General features: G+C 37.9%; 1 protein-coding gene and 1 long non-coding RNA gene across 3 annotated transcripts in view; one reads left to right on the forward strand and one right to left on the reverse strand.

Moving 5' to 3' along the window:
- Window positions 1-11,339, reverse strand: part of LOC126876803 (uncharacterized) — a 25,385-nt gene extending 14,046 nt beyond the window's left edge. For both annotated transcript variants that reach the window (XR_007694534.1, XR_007694533.1), the window contains exon 1: window positions 11,117-11,339. This is a non-coding gene — a long non-coding RNA (uncharacterized LOC126876803). The remainder of the gene's footprint in view (window positions 1-11,116) is intronic.
- Window positions 4,966-18,715, forward strand: LOC126876802 (uncharacterized). Its single transcript, XM_050639673.1, has 2 exons — window positions 4,966-6,266; window positions 18,514-18,715. The coding sequence occupies exons 1-2, from the start codon at window positions 5,005-5,007 to the stop codon at window positions 18,638-18,640; spliced, it is 1,389 nt and encodes a 462-aa protein (XP_050495630.1). The 5' UTR covers window positions 4,966-5,004; the 3' UTR covers window positions 18,641-18,715.
- Window positions 18,716-24,565: the final 5,850 nt, after the last annotated feature.

Below are 24,565 nucleotides of genomic sequence, written 5' to 3' on the forward strand. Positions count from 1 at the left end.
TCCGATATTATCGCAGAATATCTTGCAGGGGCGATGGCAATATGACAGTTGACCCAATTCCTTTAACAGTAAAGAAATCCACACTGTTTCCCTTGCTGCTTCCTGCATTGCCACAAATTCCGCTTCGCACGTCGATTGAGCTATAATCGGTTGTTTTTTGGATAGCCAGGATATCGCACCACCAGCGAGTATGAACACATACCCGCTCCTGGATTTCCTGTCTACCGTACAACCCGCAAAATCCGAGTCGCAAAACACCTTCAGAGGTTGCCCGGTCCTTTGGTATACTAACTTCAAGTCTTTGGTCTTTAGTAAATATCTGAATACCCGCTTCGCTGCTTTCCAATCGGATACAGTCGGATTCGCGCATCTTTGGCTTAGTTTCCCTATTGCACACGCAACATCAGGACGACTTACAGTAGCTACATACATTATGTGCCCCACAGCTTGTTCATATAATTTACTGTCGAGAGGCTCATCACGTTCAATATCAAAACCAGCCTCGCATTCTCTAGCTAGCGGTGTCGACACTCCCACCACCCCAACCTCACGAGTAATGTCAAACAGATCCAGCATTTGACCTATCTGTACAGATTGATCGAATACTACAGTGGTGCTGTTTGGCTTACTCAGGTGGATGGACAGAAATTGAGTGTCTACGCCTAGCATTCTAACATCTAATTTGTCCTTAATCCTAGTTTTGAATATCTCAATCCACTCATTCGTCCCAAACACGAGGATGTCGTCCACATACACAGCTACAATAAATTTTTTAGACGCATATATATATATATATATATAAATATATTTCAATCAATCAATTTGGACAGTTACATATAAGTATAAACATATATGCCGAACATGTAATAACCTAGTAAATATTAGAGACAGTGCTTCCAATACTATGCAATAAATACAATATTATCAATTTATGAAATAAAAGTATACATGAAGTCAAAAACTAATAGTTTAACGAATACATAAAACATACAATATTGTATTATTAAAGAAATGAAGGTTACATTGTCAGAAATATATATATGTGTGCGAATTCTATCAAATCGATAATCTAAGATACATACTTAAAACTAGCCTACATTCCGGTAAAGGATAAATAAATAATTGACATTTCATTTCGTATGAATACTACACTGCCTAGAGAAATATGCATATGAATACGTGTATATATATATATATATATATATATATATATATATATTCCTGGCGTTTCAATTATTTTCCCCTTTTGTAGTTATTCTTATTTCCTGGTTTATTTTGAATTGTGTGTATATGTATTTTGTTTATTGGTTGGATCCGTTAATCGCCCTCGTTTTGTTAATCCTTCCTTTCATTTCGTAGTGCCGTGTGTTCGTTTGTGCATTCAAATCCTTATTCGCGTGTTTTGTATAGAATGGTTTTCTTGTTCTTGTTACGGCGTGTGCGGAGCGCGGGACGTGACACCCCCGCCCTTGAAGTTCAAATTTCCAAAGGAAATTTGACTGATGGTATCTCTGAGTTCGCTCAAGGCGGACGTAGATGTCGTTGGTAGTTGAGTGACTACCGGTGTTATCGATATCCCTTGAGGTTGTGCTGTTTGATCATCGATATTTCGTCTTCTTTTGAGGTATCGTAGCGGGTGGGTGACTGAGCCGCATATTGCTCCTAATAGGGCGATTCCACATTCGTAAGTTTCACGTAACTGGTATCCGTGTGCGGCTATATCTATTATTGTTTTGATTAGTTTAAATATTGCGAGTATTCCAAATATTGCTGCACTGACAGTTCCAAATTCCATAAAACCAGTCCATAAGCTTGATACGGTATTTTTCGCTATTGTCGTTAATGTGTTTTGTCCATCATTCCCAGGATGTTTACTGTTCCAGGGACGATTGTTTTTCCTGTTGCTCCTCTCGCCAATGCGTTCGAGACTGCAGATTTTCTGCCGGGAACATGACGTGGCTTCCGCTCGTGGCCAACGACGATGGTGCTGAATATCGCCACGTTTGGCGCACGTCCGGGTGGAGTTCCTGTGGTGCGATTCCTTTGCCAAACGGGTAGTTCCGAGTAGCATTTTGTTGTATGTCGTACCTTTACTTGTACCGGAATGCATTTGACTATATGGATCGCTTCTCCTGCGATCAGAGCCATGTGTCCTGGGTTTTGGTTATGGTGTATGCAAATTCGTCGGGCGGTAAGTTTGCCAAGCTTAAAGCGTTCTCTGTTAGTTTCTTCTGTGTGGTGTATCTTTGTGTCAGTGTATCATGGTATAATGTTTTCATTTCTCGAGTTTATCAGAAATAGTAATAACCTTTTATAGAAAAAGAAAATTTTATATTTATATATATTTGTTAAGGAAATTCGAGGATTTGGGAATACAAATTATTGCCTATATTTCCCACACAACAGTTATACATCTATATTACTCTCTGAAGAACGTCTTGCACGCACGCTGGTCGCCAACCGACTATCCTAGATTCTGCTAACATCTGGCAACAGTCTTTTGTCTCCACTAAGCCTTGACGCCCTCTGGCCCTTACACACACACTCTCATGTACAGTGTAAATGTATCACTTCCCTAACAATATTATATTTTTTTTCTTTCCTTTTTTTTCTTCTTTATTTTTCTTCTTCCCCTTTTTCTTTCTTTTTTTTGTTTTTTTTTTATTGTTAAAACCTTTGATTTATTTTAGGTTTTACGTACTTGTTATCAGTGAAAATAAATATTATGAATACTACTTGGCTTGTAATTATATACATGTCGGAGATGAAAGGAAAGCCGAAGCCTTTCCTTGGAAATTTTGGGAACATCCTCTAGTACCTTAGCCTAGATTTTATTATAGTTGTAATTGCTTAAGATTTGTAATAAGCGAGATTGGGTTCGAGGTGAGAATCGGTCGCTGAACGTAGCCACGGTCACGGGATGGATGTTTTATCTAACGGAGGTCTGGAGTGGTTGTATGTGTTTTCCGAGAAATGTGGTTGTGGCGGCATGCGGCCTCGAGAGCGGGCCTAGCCACGTGTGATGTTGCCTCGGAGGTGCCGATGCAATGGGACATACATTGTATTAGTAATCAAAACTCCAGGCAGAAACTGCCTAGCAACGGCGTTTGGAACTTTCTCGATGCTTCCAACGAGTGTGCCTAGCAACGGCGTTTGGAACCTTCTCGATGCTTCCAAACGGGTATAGAAAACAAAATGCAATCGTACAGGGAGAAAAATCACCACGAGGCTGGCATTCTTGCGATTGCCTTGGAGAGTGATACATCGAGCATTTTCGACGATCGCATTTGCGTCTAAGTTAGTTTCGCTTAGTAAGGAGTTATCCCGGTGACCGTGGATTCGTTTGAACTCAAACATTGCTAATAGTATTATTTAATTTAATTTAATTATTCGTAGATCGTATTATTCATTAGTCTTAGTGTTTGTTAGACTTATTATTAGTTGTACTTATTATTTGTTAAGCTTAGTGATAGACCTGTATATACGTGTAAATAAAATCTCGGCTTTGTGAAACGATGGCTAGTCCACATGAAGAGTCGTCGCGCGCCCAAAATTCGAATCGTGATCCGACATACATATATGCGTACGTATTGGTAAGTAGTATAAATGAGATTTGTTTTATTGTTATAAATATATAAGTATATATCATCAATAGGAATAAATATCACAAATGTACCTTGTCTTCGAGTATATATATATATATATATATATATATATATATATATATATATATATATATATATATATATATATATATATAGTGGTGAACATAAGTGAAAATTATATGCATAGTTATAAATATTGTTTGTTTACAGGTGGATAGCATCAGTATTTGGTTTCGTACAAATACTTTACAGTTCCACTGTGTGAATTGCTATTCATGTTGTTCCATCCGTCGTTCAGAAAATGGTTGATGAGTTCGCCATCAGTTCTGTACACACATATAAAAATAGTTAATGTATATATGTAGTATCGTGAGTGAGAGGCCTGGGAGTTGGCGGGTGATCCGCGTGGAATGTCGCGAGAGCCGAGGCGTTTGTTTTTGATCGCGTAGTTTTGGAAAGAGGAGACCTACGTGATCTTGGCCACGAGCGGTTGCCAAGGGACGGGAGAAAAGGAATCAACAAACAGAGTTTGCGAGTGGCGTTGCCGAGAGAGTGTTGATTGCATTTTGTGAAAGTCGAGTCGTTATCTAATTATTTAGTTGTGCTGTTTTCTGTACGTTTGGTGTGAATAGTTCAGGTTGAACAACAATCGTCTTTTTCTGTCCGATTAACATCTGTATCATCCATTCCTTGTAAATATATTATATCACGATATTACATATATATATTATTTATTTTTTTTTATATATATAATTTTCGTTTGGATCTGTTCCTTTGTACGAATACTGTATCCCTGTATATAATATAATATATATAATATGTTATAATTATGTTAGTTGTTATTTATTATATATATTTTCCTTAACTCTCTCCCCATTTTCCTTGTTTTTTTTTTTTTTTTTTTTTTTTTTTTTATTAGTACCTAACATTGCTATTATGATGCTGTATTGTATTGCATTGGCTGTTATTTGTATGTGCGCGCGACGAATTTTTCAACATGGTCGCTCGCGTGTCTCTTTGGTATGGCGTTGGTTTAATGTCAACAGTAACGTGTTGTTGAAATAACTAATTAATTGTTAATCACTATAATTTTATTTAGTAGTGTTTTGTAATATTGTTTTGTGTTTCATGATATTGTATGTGTCAATACCGTGTGCTACTTTAATGTGATAGCATGGATTGTATTGTTACCGAATTTCAATAGTCATTGTTTTGATTATACGTGACTTGCATTTATGTAAGTCTCGTTTAATTTAGTTAATGTTTTGTGTATTGTGTTACCAGTTATTTCGTGTAGCATAACTTTATTCCTTCGCACCGAGGTCAGTTATGTCTTGTCGTTAATATTTAGTTAGTCTATCTTGATTAATATATATATTTAACAAATATTTAAGAAACAATGGCGAGTGTTGTGGAATCGTTGGACGAAAAAATGGTTTTGACATTGTCGGAAAAGCTTAAAGCATGGGATGCGAACTTTCGCGATATGAGTGCAAAACTCGCCGAATTACAAAGCGGCTTATTCGAACTTAAAACAAAACAAGAACCTAAAACACCCGTATCGCCGCCGACAACGCAACAAGAGACGGTCCAGCCGAGTGGACATACCCAGCCAATTAAGCTAAAAGATGCGATCGAATCGGTGCCAGTGTTTGACGGATATCGACCATCGGTATTCCACTTTTTAAGAGCTTGTGAGCGCGCGCGAAATATGATTTCCAGATATCAAGAACCTCAATTGGTAAAATTGTTAGTAAATAAGCTCCGTGGACACGCGCCCCTCGCCATCGAAGACACAGAATTAACGAGTCTAAACGATTTCGGAAACAAATTAAAGGATCTATTCGGCCCAAAGAAATCTCTTAACGAATATAAAGGGGAATTAGGAACGATATTTCAACGACCCGGGGAAGACATATTAGATTATATGGATCGCGTTAGAAATCTTAGATTGGCAATAATGGACGGAGAAAGAGGCGACTACGGCATCATATCCCCCGATATCCAAGATACTATAGATTGGGAAACGAAAGAAGCTTTCGTTAAAGGACTTCCGAACGAGGTATATGTGCGAGTAAAAATAGCAGGGTACCATACTTTAGAAGATGCGTATCGTCAAGCCGTCAAAGCAACACACGAATTGAAACAAATAACCGATAGAACGCGACCCCAACGACCGACACCCTCGAACTATTACAGACGCGACAACGCACATCCTTCGAACACTAACAACAATATCAGGAACAACCGCCAAGATCGAAGATCGCTACCTCCATCGCAGAATTTTTTGAATTCTACAAGACAAAATATCACGTGTAACTATTGCAAAAAACCCGGGCATCTAGTGAAAGACTGTTACAAATTTAAAGCCCGAGTAGATGCCGGATTAATCGTACCCTATGCTTCGAGACCATCGGGAAACCAAACACGTCCTTCGGGAGAATGGGGCGAGCCACGAAGGAACGATACGCCGAATCGCCCAAGAGTACAGGCGGCAACCAGGCGACCGGCGCCGACGGCAACAAACAGAACAAGGACAGCCACCCCCGCGAGATCGACTCCACCACCCATAACGAGAGACAGAGCGAACGCAATGCCGACCATAAGATCGAACGAACAACCACTAAATATTGTGGGGGAGTCATCCCACAACCAAACGAGGTCACAGACAGAGAATCCAGCATCTCAAGGCAAAAGGAAAAGAGTGAAGCACAAGCAACCGGCGAAGGAAAATCATCAGGAGTTGAATTCAGATTCGGAAGGCGACCTCTCCGAATTATTTCAATAAAATTTAACGATTCCCCAACGAACCCAACTGCACGAATAGTTTCCCCAGATCTAAAGACTAAGACGAGTTTATTATTAGACTCTGGATCGGAAATCAACATTATCAAGAAACCTGCTTTACTCGATTCAGCCATCATCGACGAAAAGGAATCAATCGAAGTGCGAGGAATTACGGCAACGAGCCTGGTCTCCCTAGGGCAGACGGTAATACAGGTTGCGGGCCATCCGGTTGGTTTTCATCATAGTCGATGATTCATTGCTAATCGATCAAGACGGAATCCTAGGATCCGAATTTTTTGCAGGTTGTAAGGCTCGTTTAGATTATGAGGGAAAACATATCAGATGGGGAAATATTTATATTCCCTTCGATAGTAAAGAAAAAATAATTATACCGAAGCGAAGTTCAATAACGTGTTCAGTTAATATCGCTAATCCAGAGATAAAAGAGGGATTTATTCCAAGAATCGAGCCGAACAAGGGAATCTATTTTGGTAATGCAGTTGTGAGGAATCATAAAGGAAAAGGTTACATAAGAGTAATAAATACTACTTCGAGAGATTACGTATTTACAACACCAACGATGGTAATTAAAGAATTTGAAAATCCCCCCCGCCCCCCACCCCGCTTCCTAGGACAGCGTGCAATACAGTTCTAAGATCGGAGGAAAGTAGATACGATAAAATAAATGAGTTACTACGACTCGAACATTTGAACGAAGAAGAAAAGGAAAATGCTAAAAAATTGATTCGTAATAATCAAGATAGGTTTCATATTCCAGGAGATACATTGGAAGCAACCGAAGTTCTGGAACATAGGATAATTACAACGGATAATATACCCATCAATACTAAACAGTATCGATATCCACCAATACATCGAGAAGAAATAAATCGACAGGTCCAAGAACTACTAGATACGGACGTAGTGGAACCATCAATATCTCCATATAACTCCCCGTTATGGATTGTGCTCAAAAACCCGATTCGCAAGGAAATAAGCGCTGGAGATTAGTCATCGATTATAGAAAATTGAACGATAAAACGATTGGCGATGCCTTCCCACTACCCAACATTACAGAAATATTGGATCAATTAGGAAGTGCAAAATATTTTTCCACGTTTGACTTGGCATCGGGCTTTCACCAGATCCGTATGTCACAGGAAGATGCCCACAAAACTGCATTTTCGACACCATACGGGCATTTTCAATTCAAAAGAATGCCCTTTGGATTAAAAGATGCCCCAGCAACATTTCAACGTTTGATGAATTCAATATTATCTGGTCTGCAAGGAATAGAACTATTCGTCTATCTGGATGACATAGTGATTTATTCCACGTCTCTCCAAGAACGCGAAATTAAATTTAATAAATTAATGGAAAGACTGAGGAAAGCTAAATTACGATTACAACCTGATAAGTGCGAATTTTTACGACACGAGGTGAATTATTTAGGACATATAATTAGTGAGGATGGCGTGAAACCCGACCCAAAGAAAGTCGAAGCCGTATCAAAATTTCCACGACCAAAGAGGGCGAAAAATATCAAACGATTTCTGGGACTAGCAGGATATTACAGAAGATTTATACCCGATTTCCCCAAGGTCGCGAAACCATTGACACAACTATTAAAGAAAGATACTCCCTTTAAATGGACAGAAAATCAAGAAAACGCATTCAATAATTTAAAGACAGCGTTAGTGACGAAACCCATCCTGCAATATCCAGACTTTTCTAAACCCTTTAACCTTACTACAGACGCATCAGGATATGCAATAAGCGGTGTACTGAGTCAAGGGCCAATCGGAAAGGATTTGCCGATTGCGTATGCCTCAAGGCTATTAAATCCCGCCGAACGAAACTACTCTACCATAGAAAAGGAGTGTCTGGCAATTGTTTACAGCGCAATGCACTTCCGACCGTATCTTTACGGAAGAAAGTTTACCATCGTAACCGATCATAAACCTTTAGCGTGGATGCATTCTATCAAAGATCCTACTTCAAGAATTTGGAAATGGAAATTAAAGTTATCGGACTTCGAATTTGATATTGTATACAAAGAAGGCAGGGCGAACGCAAACGCAGACGCATTATCTAGGAACCCTCCGGAAGTTTGTTTACCAATCAGAAAGAGAGAGGAAGTCTCACCGATTCGCTATCCTGTCTCAAAAAGATTCGAAATAGATACGTCAACCGAAGACTCTCCCATATTCGAAGCTAAACCACACGTCTTGCCTCAATCCAGTGATTCTAAAAATCAAGGAAAGGGTTTTACCCGAAAACATTTTACAATAGAAGAAACCCCCATAAAATATTTAGACCAAGCATTAGCAGAAATCGATGTAAGTACAGATAGAGCAATAACCAATCGAGAAAAAGAAGGCACGGATACAACAAGCGAAAAAGAGACCTCCACTGTAATTCCAGAACTAATTCAACAACGAGAAAAGGACACGAGACCTACGATAATTGCGGAACTAAGAATTTCAGAAACCCGAGACTCAATTGCGAGAGTAAATGACCATAAAGTAGTATTTATAGATATACATGGCAATCCGATAGATAAAGGAGCCTTAGAAATGAAGGAAACGGGAAAGTTACCTCGTTATGAAGATTTAATGTTAGAAAAAGCAAGATTGAATTACGATTCTGGAAAATACATTGTATTCCTACCGATAAAGGAAAATAGAAATATTCCAATAACACCAGAAAATTTATTAAACTCGCTAAGATCTCTATTAGACGCAGTAAATGAGAAACAATACCCTGGCGATATACAATCAGAAAATTAAAGGAAATATTTATGGAAAAAACCTTAACCATCACCATTTGCACTGGGGAAGTAATTACCCCATCTGTGGAAGCGCGGAACAACATAATACGAGAAAAACATGAATCAAGCGTAGCAGGACACAAAGGAATAACAAAAACTTATCAAAGAATACGACAACATTACTATTGGGAAAATATGAAAAAGGAAATTCAAGATTACGTAAGAACATGTAAGGAATGTCAATTGAAGAAACTCACAAGAATAAAAGCAAAGCAACCAATGGTACTTACAGACACACCAGGTAAAGCGTTCGATAAGGTTAGTATGGATATTATAGGTCCATTACCAAAAACCCAAAAGGGAAACGAATATATATTAACTATCCAAGACTTATTAACAAAATACTCAATTGGGATTCCACTAGGAGGAATCTCTTCAGCCTCTCGGCCTATCTTAGCGGACGTTTTTGTAAAGCGATTTATTTGTCGTTTCGGGTCACCGAGAGCTATTCTCACTGATCAAGGAACGAACTTTACATCCTCACTAATGAAGAAAGTAGCAAAGAGATTCCGCATCAAACAATATACCACGACGGCATATCATCCACAAAGTAACGGTTCAATCGAAAGATCTCACCACGTGCTGATAGAATATCTCAAATTATACATTGAAAATTCCAAAAATTGGGACGAATGGGTAGAATTAGCTATGTTTTCCTATAATACCTCTGTACACGAAGGAACGAAATTCTCCCCGCACGAATTAGTTTTTGGACATCTAGCCAGAGAACCTACTGGTGAAGTAATAATCGAAGAGAACATGGAACCAACTTACGCAGAATATCTCGAAGATCTGTTCGATAAAATTAACACCGTACAACGAATGGCGAGAGAAAATTTGATAAAATCCAAACTAAGATCAAAAGAATATTACGACCGACGAATCAACCCCCAAGATTTTAAAATAGGAGATTCGATATATTTACTAAAAGAACCCAGTAAAGGAAAATTCTCCGATCAATATACTGGACCATACAAAGTGCTAGAAATCTTGCAGAACCAAAACGTCAAGATCGAAGTAAAAGGGATTCCGCGAACGGTGCATTTAAACAAGTTAAAACTAGCGCATAATCGAAATAAGCAATGAATAAAGCGATTTCAGTGGGCAACGTAGTGCGGTAGTATATGTTATAGTGCTGTTCGTCGAATAATACAGATATCGAACACCTAAAAGGAAAAAGGAAAATTATTATACGTGTTTCAATTATTGCTTAAATATAAAACGTGTTAACTTAATGAACAATTAACTAGTGAAAGTGAAAGTTACCTTGTGAACAAGTGATCAACATACAAGAAAGTGTACGTGCAAGTATAGGTTATGGATCGTTGTTCGTGGAACACAACGTATGACAGCTACCTAAAATAAGTGAATAAATTAGTTTCAATTGTCTCAGTGCAAAATACAAGGTTACTAAATGTTATAACTATATTATGGATAAATCAAAAGGAGGTGTAACACTGTCCGTCGAATAATACAGATAGCGAAAACCTAAAAAGAAAAAGGGAAAATTATTATGTGTACTCCAATTATTGTTTGAATATACAACGTGTCGATTCAATAAATAATTAAAAGAGGGGAAGTGAAAGTTACCTTGTAAACAAGTAATCATCAAACAAGAAGGTCTACATGCAAAATATGATATGGCTCCCTGCTTGCGGGACACCATGTACCAGCTGAAAATAAACGAACGAATTAACTTCAATTGTCTTAATGCAAAGAGCAGCATCGCTAAATGTTATAACGGTGCTGTGGAGGCGTGGCAGTGTTCGTCGAATGACACAGATAGCGGAAACTTGGAAAAAGAAAAGAAGTTTATTACGAGTGTTCCAATTACTGTTTGAATGTAAAACGTGTTAGTTCAACGAATAACGAAAACAGTGAAAGTGCAACTTACCTCGTGAACAATCAATCACCATACAAGGAAGTGTACATGCATGGATTTCGCAGATTAACAAGAAGAAATAAAATAGCTGATAAATATAGAAAGTGGTTAGAAAATAATTAAGATAGATTAATTGAGAGTTAGTAATAAATATAACCGGAGTAAAAGGATATTTTATTGTGTATTAATCTACGTAGTATTGTTATATTATTATATCTAACATGTAGAAGTGGATTTTGTACGCATATATGTATATAGTTACAATCCAAGTAGTATTCATAATATTTATTTTCACTGATAACAAGTACGTAAAACCTAAAATAAAACAAAGGTTTTAACAATAAAAAAAAAAACAAAAAAAAGGGGGAAGAAGAAAAAAAAAGAAGAAAAAAAAGGAAAGAAAAAAAATATAATATATATAAATATAAAATTTTCTTTTTCTATAAAAGGTTATTCCTATTTCTGATAAACTCGAGAAACGAAAACATTATACCATGATACACTGACACAAAGATACACCACACAGAAGAAACTAATAGAGAACGCTTTAAGCTTGGCAAACTTACCGCCCGACGAATTTGCATACACCATAACCAAAACCCAGGACACATGGCTTTGATTGTTATTTAATAAGGTTTGGGTTTATAAAATAACGATTCACTTAGATTCGTTTTCTCCAATATATTTCAGTCTTATAACACGTCTTACCACACAGGAATCTCCAAGTCAATAGAACAACGTGGTCGACTTCTAAGACAAAAGAGCGTCGTTAGAAGTCGTACCAACTTAGCTTGTAGTAAGCAGCGATCATACCAACTTAACATTTCTCAACACTCCCCTTTGATCGCTAGTTTCTACAAGCCCCATAGCTTTGGTAAATTGCTGGGTCTTAATCCTAGTTAGGCCTTTGGTGAGAATGTCAGCCACATTCTCAGGACTAGGTACATAAGTATAATCTAGTATCCCCCTCGATACGCAGTTCTTAACGTAAAAGTAGCGCACTTGGACGTGCTTAGAACTCTCAGCAACTATTTCGTCCTTTGACCATGAAATAGCTCCGATATTATCGCAGAATATCTTGCAGAGGCGATGGCAATATGACAGTTGACCCAATTCCTTTAACAGTAAAGAAATCCACACTGTTTCCCTTGCTGCTTCCTGCATTGCCACAAATTCCGCTTCGCACGTCGATTGAGCTATAATCGGTTGTTTTTTGGATAGCCAGGATATCGCACCACCAGCGAGTATGAACACATACCCGCTCCTGGATTTCCTGTCTACCGTACAACCCGCAAAATCCGAGTCGCAAAACACCTTCAGAGGTTGCCCGGTCCTTTGGTATACTAACTTCAAGTCTTTGGTCTTTAGTAAATATCTGAATACCCGCTTCGCTGCTTTCCAATCGGATACAGTCGGATTCGCGCATCTTTGGCTTAGTTTCCCTATTGCACACGCAACATCAGGACGACTTACAGTAGCTACATACATTATGTGCCCCACAGCTTGTTCATATAATTTACTGTCGAGAGGCTCATCACGTTCAATATCAAAACCAGCCTCGCATTCTCTAGCTAGCGGTGTCGACACTCCCACCACCCCAACCTCACGAGTAATGTCAAACAGATCCAGCATTTGACCTATCTGTACAGATTGATCGAATACTACAGTGGTGCTGTTTGGCTTACTCAGGTGGATGGACAGAAATTGAGTGTCTACGCCTAGCATTCTAACATCTAATTTGTCCTTAATCCTAGTTTTGAATATCTCAATCCACTCATTCGTCCCAAACACGAGGATGTCGTCCACATACACAGCTACAATAAATTTTTTAGACGCATATATATATATATATATATATATATATATATATATATATTCAATCAATCAATTTGGACAGTTACATATAAGTATAAACATATATGCCGAACATGTAATAACCTAGTAAATATTAGAGACAGTGCTTCCAATACTATGCAATAAATACAATATTATCAATTTATGAAATAAAAGTATACATGAAGTCAAAAACTAATAGTTTAACGAATACATAAAACATACAATATTGTATTATTAAAGAAATGAAGGTTACATTGTCAGAAATATATATATGTGTGCGAATTCTATCAAATCGATAATCTAAGATACATACTTAAAACTAGCCTACATTCCGGTAAAGGATAAATAAATAATTGACATTTCATTTCGTATGAATACTACACTGCCTAGAGAAATATGCATATGAATACGTGTATATATATATATATATATAATGTTTTGTAATTCTTCGATTGCGTTATTTATTGTTTTGAGTAGTTTATTTTATAGAGTATTCGATAATATAAAACATACGCGCACACATACATACATATATATATATATTCCTGGCGTTTCAATTATTTTCCCCTTTTGTAGTTATTCTTATTTCCTGGTTTATTTTGAATTGTGTGTATATGTATTTTGTTTATTGGTTGGATCCGTTAATCGCCCTCGTTTTGTTAATCCTTCCTTTCGTTTCGTAGTGCCGTGTGTTCGTTTGTGCATTCAAATCCTTATTCGCGTGTTTTGTATAGAATGGTTTTCTTGTTCTTGTTACGGCGTGTGCGGAGCGCGGGACGTGACACCCCCGCCCTTGAAGTTCAAATTTCGAAAGGAAATTTGACTGATGGTATCTCTGAGTTCGCTCAAGGCGGACGTAGATGTCGTTGGTAGTTGAGTGACTACCGGTGTTATCGATATCCCTTGAGGTTGTGCTGTTTGATCATCGATATTTCGTCTTCTTTTGAGGTATCGTAGCGGGTGGGTGACTGAGCCGCATATTGCTCCTAATAGGGCGATTCCACATTCGTAAGTTTCACGTAACTGGTATCCGTGTGCGGCTATATCTATTATTGTTTTGATTAGTTTAAATATTGCGAGTATTCCAAATATTGCTGCACTGACAGTTCCAAATTCCATAAAACCAGTCCATAAGCTTGATACGGTATTTTTCGCTATTGTCGTTAATGTGTTTTGTCCATCATTCCCAGGATGTTTACTGTTCCAGGGACGATTGTTTTTCCTGTTGCTCCTCTCGCCAATGCGTTCGAGACTGCAGATTTTCTGCCGGGAACATGACGTGGCTTCCGCTCGTGGCCAACGACGATGGTGCTGAATATCGCCACGTTTGGCGCACGTCCGGGTGGAGTTCCTGTGGTGCGATTCCTTTGCCAAACGGGTAGTTCCGAGTAGCATTTTGTTGTATGTCGTACCTTTACTTGTACCGGAATGCATTTGACTATATGGATCGCTTCTCCTGCGATCAGAGCCATGTGTCCTGGGTTTTGGTTATGGTGTATGCAAATTCGTCGGGCGGTAAGTTTGCCAAGCTTAAAGCGTTCTCTGTTAGTTTCTTCTGTGTGGTGTATCTTTGTGTCAGTGTATCATGGTATAATGTTTTCATTTCTCGAGTTTATCAGAAATAGTAATAACCTTTTATAGAAAAAGAAAATTTTATATTTATATATATTTGTTAAGGAAATTCGAGGATTTGGGAATACAAATTATTGCCTATATTTCCCACACAACAGTTATACATCTATATTACTCTCTGAAGAACGTCTTGCACGCACGCTGGTCGCCAACCGACTATCCTAGATTCTGCTAACATCTGGCAACAGTCTTTTGTCTCCACTAAGCCTTGACGCCCTCTGGCCCTTACACACACACTCTCATGTACAGTGTAAATGTATCACTTCCCTAACAATATTATATTTTTTTTCTTTCCTTTTTTTTCTTCTTTATTTTTCTTCTTCCCCTTTTTCTTTCTTTTTTTTTGTTTTTTTTTTTATTGTTAAAACCTTTGATTTATTTTAGGTTTTACGTACTTGTTATCAGTGAAAATAAATATTATGAATACTACTTGGCTTGTAATTATATACATGTCGGAGATGAAAGGAAAGCCGAAGCCTTTCCTTGGAAATTTTGGGAACATCCTCTAGTACCTTAGCCTAGATTTTATTATAGTTGTAATTGCTTAAGATTTGTAATAAGCGAGATTGGGTTCGAGGTGAGAATCGGTCGCTGAACGTAGCCACGGTCACGGGATGGATGTTTTATCTAACGGAGGTCTGGAGTGGTTGTATGTGTTTTCCGAGAAATGTGGTTGTGGCGGCATGCGGCCTCGAGAGCGGGCCTAGCCACGTGTGATGTTGCCTCGGAGGTGCCGATGCAATGGGACATACATTGTATTAGTAATCAAAACTCCAGGCAGAAACTGCCTAGCAACGGCGTTTGGAACTTTCTCGATGCTTCCAACGAGTGTGCCTAGCAACGGCGTTTGGAACCTTCTCGATGCTTCCAAACGGGTATAGAAAACAAAATGCAATCGTACAGGGAGAAAAATCACCACGAGGCTGGCATTCTTGCGATTGCCTTGGAGAGTGATACATCGAGCATTTTCGACGATCGCATTTGCGTCTAAGTTAGTTTCGCTTAGTAAGGAGTTATCCCGGTGACCGTGGATTCGTTTGAACTCAAACATTGCTAATAGTATTATTTAATTTAATTTAATTATTCGTAGATCGTATTATTCATTAGTCTTAGTGTTTGTTAGACTTATTATTAGTTGTACTTATTATTTGTTAAGCTTAGTGATAGACCTGTATATACGTGTAAATAAAATCTCGGCTTTGTGAAACGATGGCTAGTCCACATGAAGAGTCGTCGCGCGCCCAAAATTCGAATCGTGATCCGACATACATATATGCGTACGTATTGGTAAGTAGTATAAATGAGATTTGTTTTATTGTTATAAATATATAAGTATATATCATCAATAGGAATAAATATCACAAATGTACCTTGTCTTCGAGTATATATATATATATATATATATATATATATATATATATATATATATATAGTGGTGAACATAAGTGAAAATTATATGCATAGTTATAAATATTGTTTGTTTACAGGTGGATAGCATCAGTATTTGGTTTCGTACAAATACTTTACAGTTCCACTGTGTGAATTGCTATTCATGTTGTTCCATCCGTCGTTCAGAAAATGGTTGATGAGTTCGCCATCAGTTCTGTACACACATATAAAAATAGTTAATGTATATATGTAGTATCGTGAGTGAGAGGCCTGGGAGTTGGCGGGTGATCCGCGTGGAATGTCGCGAGAGCCGAGGCGTTTGTTTTTGATCGCGTAGTTTTGGAAAGAGGAGACCTACGTGATCTTGGCCACGAGCGGTTGCCAAGGGACGGGAGAAAAGGAATCAACAAACAGAGTTTGCGAGTGGCGTTGCCGAGAGAGTGTTGATTGCATTTTGTGAAAGTCGAGTCGTTATCTAATTATTTAGTTGTGCTGTTTTCTGTACGTTTGGTGTGAATAGTTCAGGTTGAACAACAATCGTCTTTTTCTGTCCGATTAACATCTGTATCATCCATTCCTTGTAAATATATTATATCACGATATTACATATATATATTATTTATTTTTTTTTATATATATAATTTTCGTTTGGATCTGTTCCTTTGTACGAATACTGTATCCCTGTATATAATATAATATATATAATATGTTATAATTATGTTAGTTGTTATTTATTATATATATTTTCCTTAACTCTCTCCCCATTTTCCTTGTTTTTTTTTTTTTTTTTTTTTTTTTTTTTTTTATTAGTACCTAACATTGCTATTATGATGCTGTATTGTATTGCATTGGCTGTTATTTGTATGTGCGCGCGACGAATTTTTCAACATGGTCGCTCGCGTGTCTCTTTGGTATGGCGTTGGTTTAATGTCAACAGTAACGTGTTGTTGAAATAACTAATTAATTGTTAATCACTATAATTTTATTTAGTAGTGTTTTGTAATATTGTTTTGTGTTTCATGATATTGTGTGTGTCAATACCGTGTGCTACTTTAATGTGATAGCATGGATTGTATTGTTACCGAATTTCAATAGTCATTGTTTTGATTATACGTGACTTGCATTTATGTAAGTCTCGTTTAATTTAGTTAATGTTTTGTGTATTGTGTTACCAGTTATTTCGTGTAGCATAACTTTATTCCTTCGCACCGAGGTCAGTTATGTCTTGTCGTTAATATTTAGTTAGTCTATCTTGATTAATATATATATTTAACAAATATTTAAGAAACAATGGCGAGTGTTGTGGAATCGTTGGACGAAAAAATGGTTTTGACATTGTCGGAAAAGCTTAAAGCATGGGATGCGAACTTTCGCGATATGAGTGCAAAACTCGCCGAATTACAAAGCGGCTTATTCGAACTTAAAACAAAACAAGAACCTAAAACACCCGTATCGCCGCCGACAACGCAACAAGAGACGGTCCAGCCGAGTGGACATACCCAGCCAATTAAGCTAAAAGATGCGATCGAATCGGTGCCAGTGTTTGACGGATATCGACCATCGGTATTCCACTTTTTAAGAGCTTGTGAGCGCGCGCGAAATATGATTTCCAGATATCAAGAACCTCAATTGGTAAAATTGTTAGTAAATAAGCTCCGTGGACACGCGCCCCTCGCCATCGAAGACACAGAATTAACGAGTCTAAACGATTTCGGAAACAAATTAAAGGATCTATTCGGCCCAAAGAAATCTCTTAACGAATATAAAGGGGAATTAGGAACGATATTTCAACGACCCGGGGAAGACATATTAGATTATATGGATCGCGTTAGAAATCTTAGATTGGCAATAATGGACGGAGAAAGAGGCGACTACGGCATCATATCCCCCGATATCCAAGATACTATAGATTGGGAAACGAAAGAAGCTTTCGTTAAAGGACTTCCGAACGAGGTATATGTGCGAGTAAAAATAGCAGGGTACCATACTTTAGAAGATGCGTATCGTCAAGCCGTCAAAGCAACACACGAATTGAAACAAATAACCGATAGAACGCGACCCCAACGACCGACACCCTCGAACTATTACAGACGCGACAACGCACATCCTTCGAACACTAACAACAATATCAGGAACAACCGCCAAGATCGAAGATCGCTACCTCCATCGCAGAATTTTTTGAATTCTACAAGACAAAATATCACGTGTAACTATTGCAAAAAACCCGGGCATCTAGTGAAAGACTGTTACAAATTTAAAGCCCGAGTAGATGCCGGATTAATCGTACCCTATGCTTCGAGACCATCGGGAAACCAAACACGTCCTTCGGGAGAATGGGGCGAGCCACGAAGGAACGATACGCCGAATCGCCCAAGAGTACAGGCGGCAACCAGGCGACTGGCGCCGACGGCAACAAACAGAACAAGGACAGCCACACCCGCGAGATCGACTACACCACCCATAACGAGAGACAGAGCGAACGCAATGCCGACCATAAGATCGAACGAACAACCACTAAATATTGTGGGGGAGTCATCCCACAACCAAACGAGGTCACAGACAGAGAATCCAGAATCTCAAGGCAAAAGGAAAAGAGTGAAGCACAAGCAACCGGCGAAGGAAAATCATCAGGAGTTGAATTCAGATTCGGAAGGCGACCTCTCCGAATTATTTCAATAAAATTTAACGATTCCCCAACGAACCCAACTGCACGAATAGTTTCCCCAGATCTAAAGACTAAGACGAGTTTATTATTAGACTCTGGATCGGAAATCAACATTATCAAGAAACCTGCTTTACTCGATTCAGCCATCATCGACGAAAAGGAATCAATCGAAGTGCGAGGAATTACGGCAACGAGCCTGGTCTCCCTAGGGCAGACGGTAATACAGGTTGCGGGCCATCCGGTTGGTTTTCATCACAGTCGATGATTCATTGCTAATCGATCAAGACGGAATCCTAGGATCCGAATTTTTTGCAGGTTGTAAGGCTCGTTTAGATTATGAGGGAAAACATATCAGATGGGGAAATATTTATATTCCCTTCGATAGTAAAGAAAAAATAATTATACCGAAGCGAAGTTCAATAACGTGTTCAGTTAATATCGCTAATCCAGAGATAAAAGAGGGATTTATTCCAAGAATCGAGCCGAACAAGGGAATCTATTTTGGTAATGCAGTTGTGAGGAATCATAAAGGAAAAGGTTACATAAGAGTAATAAATACTACTTCGGGAGATTACGTATTTACAACACCAACGATGGTAATTAAAGAATTTGAAAATCCCCCCCGCCCCCCACCCCGCTTCCTAGGACAGCGTGCAATACAGTTCTAAGATCGGAGGAAAGTAGATACGATAAAATAAATGAGTTACTACGACTCGAACATTTGAACGAAGAAGAAAAGGAAAATGCTAAAAAATTGATTCGTAATAATCAAGATAGGTTTCATATTCCAGGAGATACATTGGAAGCAACCGAAGTTCTGGAACATAGGATAATTACAACGGATAATATACCCATCAATACTAAACAGTATCGATATCCACCAATACATCGAGAAGAAATAAATCGACAGGTCCAAGAACTACTAGATACGGACGTAGTGGAACCATCAATATCTCCATATAACTCCCCGTTATGGATTGTGCTCAAAAACCCGATTCGCAAGGAAATAAGCGCTGGAGATTAGTCATCGATTATAGAAAATTGAACGATAAAACGATTGGCGATGCCTTCCCACTACCCAACATTACAGAAATATTGGATCAATTAGGAAGTGCAAAATATTTTTCCACGTTTGACTTGGCATCGGGCTTTCACCAGATCCGTATGTCACAGGAAGATGCCCACAAAACTGCACAAAACTGCATTTTCGACACCATACGGGCATTTTCAATTCAAAAGAATGCCCTTTGGATTAAAAGATGCCCCAGCAACATTTCAACGTTTGATGAATTCAATATTATCTGGTCTGCAAGGAATAGAACTATTCGTCTATCTGGATGACATAGTGATTTATTCCACGTCTCTCCAAGAACGCGAAATTAAATTTAATAAATTAATGGAAAGACTGAGGAAAGCTAAATTACGATTACAACCTGATAAGTGCGACACGAGGTGAATTATTTAGGACATATAATTAGTGAGGATGGCGTGAAACCCGACCCAAAGAAAGTCGAAGCCGTATCAAAATTTCCACGACCAAAGAGGGCGAAAAATATCAAACGATTTCTGGGACTAGCAGGATATTACAGAAGATTTATACCCGATTTCCCCAAGGTCGCGAAACCATTGACACAACTATTAAAGAAAGATACTCCCTTTAAATGGACAGAAAATCAAGAAAACGCATTCAATAATTTAAAGACAGCGTTAGTGACGAAACCCATCCTGCAATATCCAGACTTTTCTAAACCCTTTAACCTTACTACAGACGCATCAGGATATGCAATAAGCGGTGTACTGAGTCAAGGGCCAATCGGAAAGGATTTGCCGATTGCGTATGCCTCAAGGCTATTAAATCCCGCCGAACGAAACTACTCTACCATAGAAAAGGAGTGTCTGGCAATTGTTTACAGCGCAATGCACTTCCGACCGTATCTTTACGGAAGAAAGTTTACCATCGTAACCGATCATAAACCTTTAGCGTGGATGCATTCTATCAAAGATCCTACTTCAAGAATTTGGAAATGGAAATTAAAGTTATCGGACTTCGAATTTGATATTGTATACAAAGAAGGCAGGGCGAACGCAAACGCAGACGCATTATCTAGGAACCCTCCGGAAGTTTGTTTACCAATCAGAAAGAGAGAGGAAGTCTCACCGATTCGCTATCCTGTCTCAAAAAGATTCGAAATAGATACGTCAACCGAAGACTCTCCCATATTCGAAGCTAAACCACACGTCTTGCCTCAATCCAGTGATTCTAAAAATCAAGGAAAGGGTTTTACCCGAAAACATTTTACAATAGAAGAAACCCCCATAAAATATTTAGACCAAGCATTAGCAGAAATCGATGTAAGTACAGATAGAGCAATAACCAATCGAGAAAAAGAAGGCACGGATACAACAAGCGAAAAAGAGACCTCCACTGTAATTCCAGAACTAATTCAACAACGAGAAAAGGACACGAGACCTACGATAATTGCGGAACTAAGAATTTCAGAAACCCGAGACTCAATTGCGAGAGTAAATGACCATAAAGTAGTATTTATAGATATACATGGCAATCCGATAGATAAAGGAGCCTTAGAAATGAAGGAAACGGGAAAGTTACCTCGTTATGAAGATTTAATGTTAGAAAAAGCAAGATTGAATTACGATTCTGGAAAATACATTGTATTCCTACCGATAAAGGAAAATAGAAATATTCCAATAACACCAGAAAATTTATTAAACTCGCTAAGATCTCTATTAGACGCAGTAAATGAGAAACAATACCCTGGCGATATACAATCAGAAAATTAAAGGAAATATTTATGGAAAAAACCTTAACCATCACCATTTGCACTGGGGAAGTAATTACCCCATCTGTGGAAGCGCGGAACAACATAATACGAGAAAAACATGAATCAAGCGTAGCAGGACACAAAGGAATAACAAAAACTTATCAAAGAATACGACAACATTACTATTGGGAAAATATGAAAAAGGAAATTCAAGATTACGTAAGAACATGTAAGGAATGTCAATTGAAGAAACTCACAAGAATAAAAGCAAAGCAACCAATGGTACTTACAGACACACCAGGTAAAGCGTTCGATAAGGTTAGTATGGATATTATAGGTCCATTACCAAAAACCCAAAAGGGAAACGAATATATATTAACTATCCAAGACTTATTAACAAAATACTCAATTGGGATTCCACTAGGAGGAATCTCTTCAGCCTCTCGGCCTATCTTAGCGGACGTTTTTGTAAAGCGATTTATTTGTCGTTTCGGGTCACCGAGAGCTATTCTCACTGATCAAGGAACGAACTTTACATCCTCACTAATGAAGAAAGTAGCAAAGAGATTCCGCATCAAACAATATACCACGACGGCATATCATCCACAAAGTAACGGTTCAATCGAAAGATCTCACCACGTGCTGATAGAATATCTCAAATTATACATTGAAAATTCCAAAAATTGGGACGAATGGGTAGAATTAGCTATGTTTTCCTATAATACCTCTGTACACGAAGGAACGAAATTCTCCCCGCACGAATTAGTTTTTGGACATCTAGCCAGAGAACCTACTGGTGAAGTAATAATCGAAGAGAACATGGAACCAACTTACGCAGAATATCTCGAAGATCTGTTCGATAAAATTAACACCGTACAACGAATGGCGAGAGAAAATTTGATAAAATCCAAACTAAGATCAAAAGAATATTACGACCGACGAATCAACCCCCAAGATTTTAAAATAGGAGATTCGATATATTTACTAAAAGAACCCAGTAAAGGAAAATTCTCCGATCAATATACTGGACCATACAAAGTGCTAGAAATCTTGCAGAACCAAAACGTCAAGATCGAAGTAAAAGGGATTCCGCGAACGGTGCATTTAAACAAGTTAAAACTAGCGCATAATCGAAATAAGCAATGAATAAAGCGATTTCAGTGGGCAACGTAGTGCGGTAGTATATGTTATAGTGCTGTTCGTCGAATAATACAGATATCGAACACCTAAAAGGAAAAAGGAAAATTATTATACGTGTTTCAATTATTGCTTAAATATAAAACGTGTTAACTTAATGAACAATTAACTAGTGAAAGTGAAAGTTACCTTGTGAACAAGTGATCAACATACAAGAAAGTGTACGTGCAAGTATAGGTTATGGATCGTTGTTCGTGGAACACAATGTATGACAGCTACCTAAAATAAGTGAATAAATTAGTTTCAATTGTCTCAGTGCAAAATACAAGGTTACTAAATGTTATAACTATATTATGGATAAATCAAAAGGAGGTGTAACACTGTCCGTCGAATAATACAGATAGCGAAAACCTAAAAAGAAAAAGGGAAAATTATTATGTGTACTCCAATTATTGTTTGAATATACAACGTGTCGATTCAATAAATAATTAAAAGAGGGGAAGTGAAAGTTACCTTGTAAACAAGTAATCATCAAACAAGAAGGTCTACATGCAAAATATGATATGGCTCCCTGCTTGCGGGACACCATGTACCAGCTGAAAATAAACGAACGAATTAACTTCAATTGCCTTAATGCAAAGAGCAGCATCGCTAAATGTTATAACGGTGCTGTGGAGGCGTGGCAGTGTTCGTCGAATGACACAGATAGCGGAAACTTGGAAAAAGAAAAGAAGTTTATTACGAGTGTTCCAATTACTGTGTTAGTTCAACGAATAACGAAAACAGTGAAAGTGCAACTTACCTCGTGAACAATCAATCATCATACAAGGAAGTGTACATGCATGGATTTCGCAGATTAACAAAAAGAAATAAAATAGCTGATAAATATAGAAAGTGGTTAGAAAATAATTAAGATAGATTAATTGAGAGTTAGTAATAAATATAACCGGAGTAAAAGGATATTTTATTGTGTATTAATCTACGTAGTATTGTTATATTATTATATCTAACATGTAGAAGTGGATTTTGTACGCATATATGTATATAGTTACAATCCAAGTAGTATTCATAATATTTATTTTCACTGATAACAAGTACGTAAAACCTAAAATAAAACAAAGGTTTTAACAATAAAAAAAAAACAAAAAAAAGGGGGAAGAAGAAAAAAAAAGAAGAAAAAAAAAGGAAAGAAAAAAAATATAATATATATAAATATAAAATTTTCTTTTTCTATAAAAGGTTATTCCTATTTCTGATAAACTCGAGAAACGAAAACATTATACCATGATACACTGACACAAAGATACACCACACAGAAGAAACTAATAGAGAACGCTTTAAGCTTGGCAAACTTACCGCCCGACGAATTAGCATACACCATAACCAAAACCCAGGACACATGGCTTTGATTGTTATTTAATAAGGTTTTGGGTTTATAAAATAACGATTCACTTAGATTCGTTTTCTCCAATATATTTCAGTCTTATAACACGTCTTACCACACAGGAATCTCCAAGTCAATAGAACAACGTGGTCGACTTCTAAGACAAAAGAGCGTCGTTAGAAGTCGTACCAACTTAGCTTGTAGTAAGCAGCGATCATACCAACTTAACATTTCTCAACACTCCCCTTTGATCGCTAGTTTCTACAAGCCCCATAGCTTTGGTAAATTGCTGGGTCTTAATCCTAGTTAGGCCTTTGGTGAGAATGTCAGCCACATTCTCAGGACTAGGTACATAAGTATAATCTAGTATCCCCCTCGATACGCAGTTCTTAACGTAAAAGTAGCGCACTTGGACGTGCTTAGAACTCTCAGCAACTATTTCGTCCTTTGACCATGAAATAGCTCCGATATTATCGCAGAATATCTTGCAGAGGCGATGGCAATATGACAGTTGACCCAATTCCTTTAACAGTAAAGAAATCCACACTGTTTCCCTTGCTGCTTCCTGCATTGCCACAAATTCCGCTTCGCACGTCGATTGAACCATAATCGGTTGTTTTTTGGATAGCCAGGAT

This window comes from Bombus huntii, unplaced genomic scaffold, assembly GCF_024542735.1.
Source record: "Bombus huntii isolate Logan2020A unplaced genomic scaffold, iyBomHunt1.1 ctg00000095.1, whole genome shotgun sequence".
NCBI lineage: Eukaryota > Metazoa > Arthropoda > Insecta > Hymenoptera > Apidae > Bombus > Bombus huntii.

Bases quoted from the DNA above. Each gene is read 5' to 3' on its own strand.
- LOC126876802 (XM_050639673.1), top strand. From the start codon at position 5,005: ATGGCGAGTGTTGTGGAATCGTTGGACGAAAAAATGGTTTTGACATTG. The intron at 6,267-18,513 runs GTCACAGACAGA...CAACCAAACGAG, and splicing joins TCATCCCACAACCAAACGAG to GTCACAGACAGAGAATCCAG.